This window comes from Aythya ferina (assembly GCF_964211825.1).
Source record: "Aythya ferina genome assembly, chromosome: 16".
Classification (NCBI taxonomy): domain Eukaryota; kingdom Metazoa; phylum Chordata; class Aves; order Anseriformes; family Anatidae; genus Aythya; species Aythya ferina.
This window is the reverse complement of record NC_140315.1, coordinates 15,645,267-15,658,324: the sequence shown is the minus strand read 5'-3', so window position 1 is coordinate 15,658,324 and position 13,058 is coordinate 15,645,267. Positions and strand designations below refer to the sequence as shown.

At 36.3% G+C, this 13,058-nt stretch overlaps 1 protein-coding gene across 11 annotated transcripts in view; it reads right to left on the bottom strand.

Moving 5' to 3' along the window:
- Nucleotides 1-2,971: 2,971 nt before the first annotated feature.
- Nucleotides 2,972-13,058, bottom strand: part of STAU1 (staufen double-stranded RNA binding protein 1) — a 30,887-nt gene continuing 20,800 nt past the window's right edge. For 3 of the 11 annotated variants that reach the window (XM_084538473.1, XM_084538481.1, XM_084538476.1), the window contains 9 exons: nucleotides 11,590-11,820; nucleotides 10,921-11,064; nucleotides 10,123-10,269; nucleotides 9,288-9,360; nucleotides 7,081-7,400; nucleotides 6,208-6,330; nucleotides 4,599-4,684; nucleotides 4,452-4,499; nucleotides 2,972-3,960 (listed from right to left, as the gene is read on the bottom strand). In XM_084538473.1, the coding sequence (XP_084394599.1) occupies nucleotides 3,873-3,960; nucleotides 4,452-4,499; nucleotides 4,599-4,684; nucleotides 6,208-6,330; nucleotides 7,081-7,400; nucleotides 9,288-9,360; nucleotides 10,123-10,269; nucleotides 10,921-11,064; nucleotides 11,590-11,820 (1,260 nt within the window). In that variant the 3' untranslated portion in view covers nucleotides 2,972-3,872. The remainder of the gene's footprint in view (nucleotides 3,961-4,451; nucleotides 4,500-4,598; nucleotides 4,685-6,207; nucleotides 6,331-7,080; nucleotides 7,401-9,287; nucleotides 9,361-10,122; nucleotides 10,270-10,920; nucleotides 11,065-11,589; nucleotides 11,821-13,058) is intronic. The other 8 variants (XM_084538478.1, XM_084538474.1, XM_084538479.1 and 5 more) reach the window with 4 other exon arrangements.

Genomic DNA, 13,058 nt, shown 5'->3' with positions numbered 1-13,058 from the left:
AATCCTTGAATAAACATGGACTACCCAACTACCCTTCTTATACATCATCTTTAGCATGCAACCTGTTACTTAAAATAGAAAACTTATGCAGCAGTTGTTAAGCTTGATAACACAGCGCTGGAAAAGGTTTCATTTGTTAAAGTTTTATATGCAGCACATCTACAAAGCCACTTCTTGGGATCTTATACACGGCATTGAAATGGGACATTTGACTGCATCCTTTCAAAAAAATTGTGGCATGGTATCGCTCTTTTGACAAGAGCCATTAATAAGTGCAGCTGTATGTATACTAGTAATAATAAGAAAAGGCTTTAAGAAAAGCAATGCAAAAGCTGCTAGAATTTAGACATTAGAATTTAGACACAAAGGCTTAAGGCTTTAAAATTGTAGAAAGCAGTAATGAATGCTTTCCTTCCTATACCAGAGAATACCAGAGAATAAGAACCTAATGACCAGAGTCCATCAAAGTGAGGGAGTACACGCAGATAGGACATTTTCTTTGGTGAAGGAAAATATACTGCCTACACTCTCTTTGCTGATTTTATTTACAAGCTGAACTACTGGAAATTTAACAAAAATATTTCCAGGATCTGTTTTCCAGAGTTCTGAGCTGCTACTTTGGAGCTTGGTATGCTCTGCATGTTTTTGAAGTAGGATGGATAGGCATTAAAAAAGGTCCAAATGAACTAGACTGAAATGGACTGAAATTCAGTGGCTTATTCTGCCACGTGACCTCTCCTATCATCCAGTAGTCTCTCTCCTCAGGAATCACCCTCAATTATAGAAGTTACTGGAAACCCCTCAGAATTAAACCTCCTTCCTCTGCACTTGGAGACAGTGGCTTAGGGGCAGCTCTCTATTTGCAAAACGCTGGCTATATGATTTAAGAGGCTGAAATGACATGGTAAATTCTGAGAAGAAACAAGGTCACTATCTCAATAATTAGCAAAACAGTTACAAATCTGATGTATCCTACTAACTACTTGGTCATCCTTATTCCCATTTAAACGTAATTTTAAAGGGATGTTCTCTGTAGCTGAACTGGAACAGTATTATGAGTGCAAAATTTCACAACTCATTAAATATACAGTAGATTCTGGAACACTCAGATTAGTAGTGTCATGTTGCCAAATGTTTTCAGAGAAACATAGGGGGAAATGCATTCATTTACTAAAGTTTGTGGCAACTTAAGCAGAATCAAATAAGGTAACAGGAAGTACACTGAAGGGACCAAGGGAAAACAACCCTAACCAATGAAAATCTGATTACAAAGTCATTTTAGAATAAACCTTACATTTTTTGTTTTTATAATGGGATCATTTCTGAACAGTAAGACTGCAAGCGTGTACATAGAAGCCAAGCTAATGTACACATTCAGAAGCTCCAGCAAATTCTGTTGCAGTCAAAAGGTTTCTTAAAGATCCCAAACTGAAAGTAAAAAGTTCAAAGAAATAATCTAAAAAGGTGAGGTGTCTTGCAGACAGCACTTTGCTAGTACTCAGAAATGTAATCTTTATACCAGTACTAGCCTGCTAGATTACTGCAGTCAGGGTTTTTCACATTTGCCTCAGAATAATTGCAGTATAATACATTATACTTCACATTATACTCCTTTGTGGAACACTCTAGTATCAGTTGAACTAAAGCATAATACAAAACCTTTGGGTGATTACATATAGTATGTAATCATTCTTCCTAGTCTTTGCTGCACAAAGCACAGAGGAGCCAATAGAAACAAAACAAAACGAAACAATAATAAAAATGATTGTAGTGCTCTAGAGAAAACACACTTATCTAGAACTCACTTTGGGTTACCTAGAATCCACAGAGACCTGAAGTCTTCCATCATGTGGCTCTTATTTCAAGGTCTTTGACAAAAGAACCTTCTCTTACATAGCACCTCGAAGATGAAGAATGCATTTAAGAGCATAGAAACAGAAGCATCTATTGCAAAGTACCTTAATGTTCACATGAAACGTAGCATTATCAGCAAATTAATGCTGCAAAAAAAGCTAGAAGTTCCATTCAAAGAGAAAACTCTAAGTTGCAGCAGCTAAACATAGGCAGACCGTTTACACTACTACCAATGTGATAGCTGTTTTCCAATGTTAATTGGTAAGTAGTTTCTAAGTTGTAAGAATTTGCAATACAAAGCCTCAGCCTAGCAAGTTTGTTTTAATTTTTAAATGTACAGCATTTTAGTTCTACAAATGTAAAAAAAAAAACAAACAAACAAACACAACTTTACAATGTTTTTTGCACTTAAAATGAGCAAACCCAACTTGATTCAATAAAATTTGGTATGCAGTTAGTGTGGCCCAATTGCTTTCGATAATGCAAATAAAATGGCCAAGACATTTAGCTTTAAGACATAGCATGTGCAGTAACAGCTTTTTATGACAAGAGTTACTACACGCACTGCAAATAAGTGTTTAGGAAGTGTTGCTACAGATTACCAGTTAAGTACACACTGAATGTAGTTCACATCCAAATGACACACTGCCATGGGTCAGTCTACGGTGCCAGTTTTTGTTGCTAGAAGGAAAGTTTTGTTTCACTTTTAAAGTACTACCTCCCAAAAATTACTAGGTGCAAGGCAAGGTTATGACTCAAGTTACAAGCAAACAAGGAAACTTAAAAGTAGAGACTTAAACTTTGAAATCATTCCAACCTGTTGTGCCAGGTTTCTTTTCATGATCATAACATTAGTTTAAGCTCCCATTAATACAGCTGCACTAACACACTGTGGCACAAATAACAAAATGTACCCACGTTACTTTTGAATTTCCTTGACCTTGCCAATTTTTCACATTCTCCACATTACTAAATAGTAATTATTTATATGTAGTTGATAACCATTGTACAGTTACTCCATAGCTTTACAATACCGCCCGTACTATATCACAAGCATTACAAATCCTATAAAAAAGCAGCCCCTGTAGTGGCATACAAGAATAAATTAACCAAAAAATTTAGTATTACCATTTATTGGTGACAAACACTACGTTTTACTTACATTCCATGGGGAGAAAAAATTCCAGCGTAAACAATGAACTGAAGCAGTACTTAACTTGCAAGGCTATCGTGCTTTACCTGGACCATATGCAAAAACTTTACTGCGCACAGTTCAGTGCGCAATAACACAACATCAAAAGCAACACAGTTTATATATAAACATAGGTAATTTTTTTCAGCCCTACATGGAGATGTAATTAAACAGTATAAAGCACTCAAGGAAAATCAATCTGCGGTTTTATATGCACTACATTGAGATCATATCCTGTAATGTAGTGAGCTGTGTGCCATCTATACACATAATCTTTAAAACATAGATCAGAGATCATTTAAAGTCATGTTGCATTCAAGTTCCCATACCCCCACTCAAGAAAACTAGAAATTAACCAAAAATGATCAAAGTTTAAAATTCCTAAAGTGTTTTAATTCACTCAACCGTTGGATAATTAAGCTAGGTTTGCGAAAACATTGGACTTTTAAAAAATGGTGGGCACACAATTTGTTTCCAGTGAAACTTGCTATTTCAATAAAAACAAAATAACCACATACATGGATATGATCTTCCCAAGTTAGTTCACAGATAACATGTCAGTCTCAGAAGACAAAGTTTCTAAACTGTGCTATTGTTCTAGATACAATTAAGAAACTTTTAAATGAAAAATTTATAGTGTCATTTCAATCAAAACAACATAATGAAACTAAAAATTTATCACTGTTTGAAGAAAAAGCAACGGTTATGATTTAGACACTACAGTAGGTTGTAAAGACTGTAGCACTCTAAAACAGTTAGGTTACATTAATAGGAAGCATTTGATTTTCTCTGGTGCTTTCAGGTTTGGGTCCAGTCAAAAGCCTTTTTAGGCAGTGCTGTCCAGTGTTTGTCCCAAAGTGTTTGAATTAGCCGGTTTGAGAAGAGGGTCACTTTCCATTTCTTGTTTCACACATCTACAAATGAGGAAACACCTGTTACATGTGGGATAAAACACCACTTCCACAAACAAGACACTTCTAAAATCTATTGCAAAGGATTTGCTGTTCAGATGTCAGTCTGCTTACATGTAACTGACCTCTATTTTTAATCAGTTAGCACTTTGCTAATCCCACCATTTTGGTTATCTAAATGACGGAACAATTTATTTATTTTTCTAGTCAAAAATAATAATTTGCAACCCCCCACATTTCCTCTGAGAGCAAGCTGTGAAACCTATACATTGTTTACAGTTTACATGCAGGAGATTTCTAGAGGCTACTGTAACACTCAAACACACTGAAAAAAGTCATGTTATTTATAAATATATGTAACTAGTTTAAGCAGAGGAATCAAAGTCAGAATTCCTCTGTGTCACAGCCATTACATTTTAACCACTTGCTCTCGCATTAAGTTTAGTAACTTGCATATGACACACGAAAATTATAAACTTGATCATAAAACCTACCCTCTCATCCTTCTGAGGAAGGTAACAGCCCTTGGCATTTTAACTTCTCTGGCAAAGAAAAAAACCCTCATATTTTATTTGTTTATAATACATCTTAGGGTTACAGGTTTCCATTAATGCAAGGGTAAGTCAATGGGTCACACTCACACAGACATTGGTCCATTTCCTGTTCTTGGCATCTCTGTGGTTTGTTGGTCCAACTCAGACAGCAACTTCAAAATGTTCAATGCAGCCTAAACGAAAGAAATAGCATTCAACCATTCAACTTGAGTCCATTTCATTTATTGAGTGAAACCAAGAGTGGGACCCACTTGAATCAAAATAAGTATTCTAATTTTGGTAATATATGTATTTTAAGATGCATAATTATGGTGGAAAAAATGCAGTGGTGATCTTGCCAACAAACAGCAAAATGGTACTGTGACTAGGGGATTCCCATAGCATTTATTCTAGCAATGGGGAAAAACTAATTAAGTGATACTACTGCTATAATGGAGAAAGAAAATAAATTAATAATGGCTCCAACTGTACAGAGCTTAGGTAAAGGACATTAAAATACACAGAACCAAGAAGTCCTTTGCAGAAAAAGACAGAAAGAAAGAAAAAAAAAAAATCAAAAATGCAGTACAGATAGGGCACATGTAAATCCTTAAAGAAAATATATTTTGTCAATGTGGCATTGCTAATGTGAAAGTCACCTCCTTTGAGAACCGAAGAGACCTTTCAGTTTTATTCAGATCAATTTCATGTGTACGTCTTCAAAATATCCCTGATTAGGTATTCATCTTTCAGTAATGCATGCGCCATATCTGAACACAGGAAGGTTTCTCACATCAGCTGAATAACAATGTTTAAATTCCTCAGAGGCTGTCCTTTTCCTTTCCTCTACCACACTGACTTGTGTGTGTATTCTTCCAGGAGCTCTTTACAGCAGGGTGTAGAGATAGGTATGAAAATGTCAAAATTAAGTGATGAAGATCAAAGAAATCTCAATTGCAATAATTTTATAATGGCTGTGTTTCAGAATTTGTAAAAAACAGTAAAAAAACAGTTTTTAAGTGTACGTATTACGAACTCTTTATTGTGTGGTCCGTACACTGGTCACCAGTGTTATAACTCTTTCCAAGTTATAGTAGTCTGTGTACTAGGAATGTGCTACGAATATCTAATGCCTTTTATAGAGAGAGCAGAAGACAAGGTCCCTTACAGTTTACAGACTAGAAGACTCACTCTTTCACAAAGAAATATTTCAGCTACTGTGAATAAAAAGATCTTATTTATAAGGGAGCTTAACAGATTTAGACATCTCCTATTTAACAATTCATTGCATTTCTTCCCTTTTGGATTCCACTTCAGCAGAAAATCTGGTAACGTGAACCCAAGTATTGCAGTTCCTGATGAGATATCAACTTGTTCCGTTGAAGAGAAAGAAAAGTGATATGCTCTTGTGTTTTAGAAGTTCCCTTTTATATGTTTTCTTTAATATGTGTTCAGACACAATATTGAGATAAAACAAATACACTTTTTGTAGACACAAAATCGTGAGCATATATCAAGTGTGTTAAAAGTTAGGTTAGATTCTGAAACTATTTCTCAGTTATTTCAGTAACCCATGATACCTTTGACAAAACATAGTCACGGAATTGTACAGCATTTAATTGTTATCCAGCAGTAATATGAAATCTTGGTCTATCTGCTGCATCTCTTAGAGCTCACTGAAGACAAAAAGAAAGCATTTCAGCAATATTCATCATACCATATCGTGGCAAGATTCTACGTCCTTTCCAATTCCATGGCTGATCAGTGGTGGCTGAGAGGAACAGTTTATAAGAGATACAAACTCATTCTTGTTATTTTTTGGAAAGTCTTTATATTCAACCTAAAGGAAACAGAATGATTTAGTTCTTTTCAGTTAACCAGGTACAGGAAATACATCACATTTTCTAAAAATTATTTCCCCATATACACAGCCAAACCCTACTTTTATTGATTCTCTGGCAGCCAGGAAGAACCATTTACTTTGAAGTTTGAATTTAGTTGCAATTGTTTTGAGTAATCACAAGAACTCTGCAAGCCTTCTGAATAACAGTTGCTACATAGTAATGATTGTTTCTGAAATCTTTTTTCTGATCATAGCTACCTGCATTTATTTTTTTTCCTATTTGACTTCTTATTCCATGGAGTTCTTACTGAGAGTAATATTCATAATGTATCAATATAGAAAAGTAAATGCAATTCTAACTAAAGGGACCAAACTCAAGAAAATGCAAGGCTTACAGCAAATGTTAATGTATCAAGGATTTTTCAAAAAATTATTTCAGATCAACCAAGTACACATTATGTTCCCACATCACGACAATTTGCAGAAAATACTACTTTCAATTTCATTCTTCAATGAGACCTAGAGATTAGTGCTGAATTAAGTCTGGGCATGTAGTGCATAAATGCATATTTGAAAACCAAATAAATGAGCTGTAAAACTCAGTACACTTTGTAGGTAAAGTAAAATGTTTACATGAACTTCAGCTTAACAAACAGCTTCAGAGTACAGTGCTAAAAAAAATTTAAACATACAAGACATACCAGTTTGAATAGCTTTGGAAGAACTATTGTAGAACTGTACATTTACCTGGATTCCTTGAACATTGGAAAGATAGTCCAGCTGCTCAGAGGGCCTAGTAAGTGGTCCATGGGGTACGTGGCCTGATGAGTTGTTATTTTTTAATATGGTCTCAGCAGTAGGAGAAGTACCACCATACAATAGCTCTCTAGCAATCATTGCTGTTACTGTAGCCTTGGCAGGATTTGGGGCTGCCCTATTGAATTCTTTGGTGTGGTGTCCTTGATTGGCTCCTACAGCTTGTGCAACCTCAGGGACCATGGGAAGAATTCCAGCGGGAAGCTGCTGGTGACTGAGATAAGGCATCCTAAACTCGTCTTCTTTATTACCTGCAGAAAGGAGAGGTGCCATCAATACAGAGTTTGCTAACTGCGTAAATGATTCAGTGCAACACCTGCTTTTGCCAAAAGGAGCACATTGACATCCGGGAGCAGTTTCTCCACATTAGTCAAGCTTACAGACATCTCAGACAGTTGCAACCACATTCTAGATGTATCTTTTGGTTTCAGAATCATTTATTTCATGATTTAAAGGGTAGGAGCAAATAATAACACCACAGAATGGCTGGAGCCATGGTTAAATATTGTAAAGACAGTAACAATGTAGCCCACAAAGTTTATACCATATATAATGAGAATGTAAACAGGTAGGTAAGATTAAATGTAAACTTAGCACAGCATGAAGCAGCAAGAAAATATCCAACCACCATCAACTGATACCAATTTATTGATCTTACAGCCTAAATTAGTTTTAAGAGGGATATCAGCAGCTTTTTCTGGGAAACTCATACATAGAACTGTGGCAAAAAGTTAGAGGTGTGCTCAAGAAAGATGGCGAAGACAATGCCACCAAAATAAACAGAGGAGTCAGTATTAGGGCTGAATAGATAAGTGAAGTTCAACAGGACTGAGCTGCCACAAGACTAAGAATGAAAGACAAAACTGGTAGATGGAAGAAACAAGGAAAAACAGGAGTGATAGCAAAGTTTGAGTAAGGACTCAGGAATTTTACCTAAGATTTTATGAATGCATGAAAACATTACTAACATCCAAGTCAGTCAATCCCATTTGTTTATAACGTGAACAACAAAATTATACTAAAAGAAACACAGCATCTGAAGCATACTATCCAAGACAGAATTTTATCATTGACAAACTTTCTATAATGACTCCTTTCAAGTTTACATTAGAGAAATCAAACTCCTCTATGCTTGGTGGCCAGGATTTTTTGTTTGTTTCTTTCCAGCCTATTATCTGTAGATCCACTCACTCTAACAATCAACTGTCTGAAATAAATGCAGGCACAGATCCCTGATTTCAGGCATTACAGGCCAAGCACAGATGAAGAGGCTGTTCTGTACTAAAAGGCCATTCCTTCCCTCTAACTCTACTTTAGGAAGACCAACTTCAATCAGCAGTGACAACCTTTTCCATTTTCATCCCAGGAATAGTCTTCAACACAGTGCAGTTATTCCCTCAACACCTGTAAGGTGATGCAACCAAATGTAACACAGCTAACTACCAAATTCAGCAACATCCTCCTCCCATTGCTACTCTTCTTCAGACAGGGAGTAGCATTTCTGGGGCATTCTTCCAAGCCGCAACCGTTCTTCCAAACCTGGAAGGCTGTTCCCAGGTTGCAGAAACACCAATCCTTTTCCATGGAATCTGCTTCCATCCTCATTTAGACCCTACACCAGAGAAACTTTCTCTTGAGTCAAAGAGGCTGATCTCTCCTCCTCCCCTTATCTTTTCCTCTCACAGAAATTGCCTCAACTTCATTTCTGCTTTTAACAGGAGAAGCCGCTTCCCTGGACAAGAGTAATGCCTGGTCCTGAACATTCTTGCACTAGAAAGCCCTAGACATCAATTAAAGCTTGCCCAAAAGACTCTCCTGCTCACGGTGAGAGAAGCCCAGACACTACAGGTAGGAGCAGCCGCACTGCCACCAACTGCTTGACTGACACATTAGCACACACAGGCTTCTGGATCAGCCAAAAGCTGAGCAGGAGACCAAGCAAGCCAAATACTGTACTACTTGGGAGAAATAAGCACTTTGGTATTTCAGCTAAACCCTGGCATGGTATAGATTTAGTTTGCAGGCCAGCAGTTGCACACCTCTGCTCATTATAGTATGTTAAATGACACTACTGAAGGGACTGAGAAACATGTCTTACATGCCAACAGGGCCATGCTTCTTTCAGGAAGGTTACTTACTAGTTGAAGTTTCTTCAGAGCCTGGCTCAAAGAAGGTTACTTTTCTTCCATCACCTGGTTTCTTCACTGGTGTCTTGAAAATAAAGAAGAGAGACCAAACAACATCCCTTAAAAAAGCTTTTCCCAAGTTTTCAAGATGTAGGTGATCTATCAAAATTTTACTTAAGAGTTTATTATTCAAAAACCTCAACTATTACATAGCCATCAAAAAAACAAGTTCAGTGATCCTTATTCACTGAATGAATAAAACTGTCTACAGATTATCGTAGTGTTATTAGGAACACAGATGTTGAGAACTTGAAAAAGTTACTTAAGCTAACTTTAACATTGCTGATAACAGCATGCATTGGACACATACATAAAAAGGAGAAAATTAAACCAGACTTGGTATTTTAACTCCACAGTAATATCTGCCGAACCAACAGATGAAGAAAGAATGCAAGGCTTTTTCATGCTAAGGACCCACCAAAGAAAGAGACCTGTAACAAGCTTTTGTCTGCAAATATTCATAAGGCTATCTGAAACTATTGCTACCACAGAATCCTATACAGCTTACATGTTTGCAAGTTTCTAAGACCAAATACATCAGTTATTCACAGGTTGAGCCATTCTGTGAAGAATACATTAATTTAGCCTTCTGATGTGACTTTGATTTTTTCTTGCAAAATTGAAATTCTTGATGTATCCAAAATGTACTGTTATTTAGAGAACAGTCACCTCAATACAATAGTCTTCTGACTAGTGCAGACAGTATGAATTTAGTATACTGTTACTGTCTTCAAAGCTGCTGTTTTTTAAACTCATCAAACAGTGACTGATACTCAAAGAATATTACCTTCTCTTCTGTCTTTAATGCTGGCTTTGGAGGCTGAGGTTGAGGGATTTTGAAACCTAAAATTTCCAACATATTTTCAGCTGCATTGCGTTTAGCAACTTTTTTGTTTGTGCCCATTCCTTCAGCAGTGTGTACACCAACTTTCACCTGGACAAAAGAGAAAGAAAGCAAATAAAATCTTAAGCAGTAGTATTAGGACTCACTCATCAATCACCTGCGTCTCAAGTACAGCATGAGTCACAAAATAGCTCAAGTAATTATTCTAAACAAGAAGTATCCTGCCATTTATTATCCATCATCATTGGCCTCCAAGCACAAAGCCAAACAGACATAGCATAATCAGCTGTATTTCATCATCACATCTTGGCACCAGCCTAAATGCTCAAAAGTGGCATCACGGTGGATGTCCTTTTCCAGGCTGAAGTTACAAGTTTAGCAGATTTCCTAATGTACTGGAAGGGAACTGATTTTTCTGCTTTGTCCAGGATACAAGAGAGACTTGGAGAACATTAGAGGATAATAGATACTCAATGTCAAAAGAGCTACTATGCTCCTAGCAGAATGTTATTCTTCCCATAAATTAAATACAGTAGGAAGTTACAAGTAGACTTCTAGTGTCCTATGCTATTTTTTTTTTAAATCATGACTCCGATCACATTTCTTGAACCTTCATCTTCCTTGGATGGAATCTACTACATAATTTCTTAATACATTTAATAGAAATGTGGCCATAATCCTGTTAATTTTGTATATCATCATGACACTCTGATTACAATAAGCCAAAAAAAACATACAAACCTGCATAACAAACTCCCTGCGTCTTGGAAGACCACGTTCTGTGATAAGCATGTACTCTGGTTCCTTTTCTTTCTTGGCCTGCTGTATCTGGGCAAGTCTGCTAATGGGATTCATGCCTTGACCATATTCTGGACTTGTTTGCAGCTACACAGAATAACGTTTAGGAAATAAGCCAAAAATTGTGAATATTTAGTTCAACAGACAAAACGCAGCGTGCCACTGAGCTCACTCATCTCTAGAATTTAAAAACACTAAAGTAACACTTACTTAATGAAACACCTTTACAGCCAAGGAGAAACACTCAATTTATTTGGCTCTGCTGTCATGGTTGACCACATGTGACATACTGGAAATAGCTTCAGAGGGGACATCATACGTTAGAGGGGAAGGGTTTGCAGGAGAATTTGCAGAAGTGAAAATCAGGCAAAACCCTAAACTGTAAAATCTAAGGCTTGAAAGTCAGAGCTTCATTTTTAGATACCACCCATTCTTTTATCTCGTTTCTCTTTCATTCTGAATTTACTGTTAATCATTGTAATAATGGTGAATCCCATTTAGAGTGGGAGCAAAATATTTGTAGTACCAAACTACATTTGAGTTAAAAATTGACTCAAGTGTCTCTCATCTGACAATTACTTACAACAGTTGGATTTTCAATTTGTCTCTTACCTTCACTATTGATTTTGTTTTCTTTTTGATTCGCGGTTTCATTTTCTCAACTGTGGGAAGGGGCGGCAGTTTTTTCAGTTCTTCTAGGACTGCTATTGCAGCATTTTTCTTTGAGATCTTCTTGCTCTTTCCTTCACCTTCACCCATGAATTCCCCAACTGACACCTTGGTTACAAAGCTCTTCATATGGGGAGGACCACTTTCCTTAGTCACCTGTTTCAGAGGGAAAAACTGAGTGAAAGCGTGATAAACACTTAGTAAAAATGGTAGGGCACATTGTTTATAACAAAATTCTCTCAAACACTACAGGTAAAAAGATTTCAGATTTTCATACAATTCAGAAAATGACTACGTAAATCATTCCCTAATAACATTTTCCCACCCAAATAAAAATGTACTTTTAAAAGATCAGATGCAGCAAGAAGTAAACAGCATTAACATATTATAGTCATTAACCCATCTTACTTCTTGAATTACTCCTTCAATATAAAAATGATTGCTCTATTTCATCAACATGTACTTCCACACATAAATTCACCTCACTAAATACATCATGTTACAGCAATAGAACATTACTGAGAAAGCAATTATTTGGGATCCAGCAATTTAGTTTAGAAATCAAGAATTCTGAAGACATCTAAGGGTTAGCTACTTGCTACAGATTTAGTCTTAACTCCATTCATAACAAATTGTAACTTCAAAATATTCAGAGTCAAGAACTGAAACTGAATTAAGAACTTCCACCCACAACTGGCTTTGTGTGACAGTATATTTTTACCAGTGATGCTTATGCCAATCTGTTATAATTGTAATATTTGTATAAAAATTCATGAAACAGTTTTAAAAGCAATTTAGTTACACACGATTGCATTTTATTACTGTAATCATTCATGTAGTTGACTGAAGTGTTACTCTGCCAGCTCAAGAAGGCAACACGATACATTAATATTTTAATGCAACAACGATGGTCCTATGGAAGCTATTGATTTAAGGTAACTAAAATGATCAAAGAGGGGCAAAGAGGCAAGCAGCCAGGCCAAAGGGAAAGGAAAGTAAGATGCACATGAGGTCAACTCATGGCAAGAAAAGAAACCTGTCTATGAGATTCTGCAACTTGCGGGTAGTCCACATCAGTGCTTAAGTAAGCAAATACTTCCATAAATAATTTCTTTTAGAGTGAGTTAGACTTTTCTGTCTGGACTTCACACCTCAATGTTCTAATCTGTAATGTAGGCTTGTGTTTTGTTTCTTTACTATAATACTATTGTTTCAAAAAAACTTGGAAAAGATTGCACAGATAACCACAGCATAGTTGTTCACTCACGCTATGATTTTAGTGCATGAATCTGTGAACAGGTGGATTTCTTTCTTTCTTTACTTAACCATGTAAATTCTGAGACAATCAGAGTGACTGTCAAAGGTAAATGTGTATTCACAACTAACAAGGCATGTTAAAAGTCAGTTGTTTG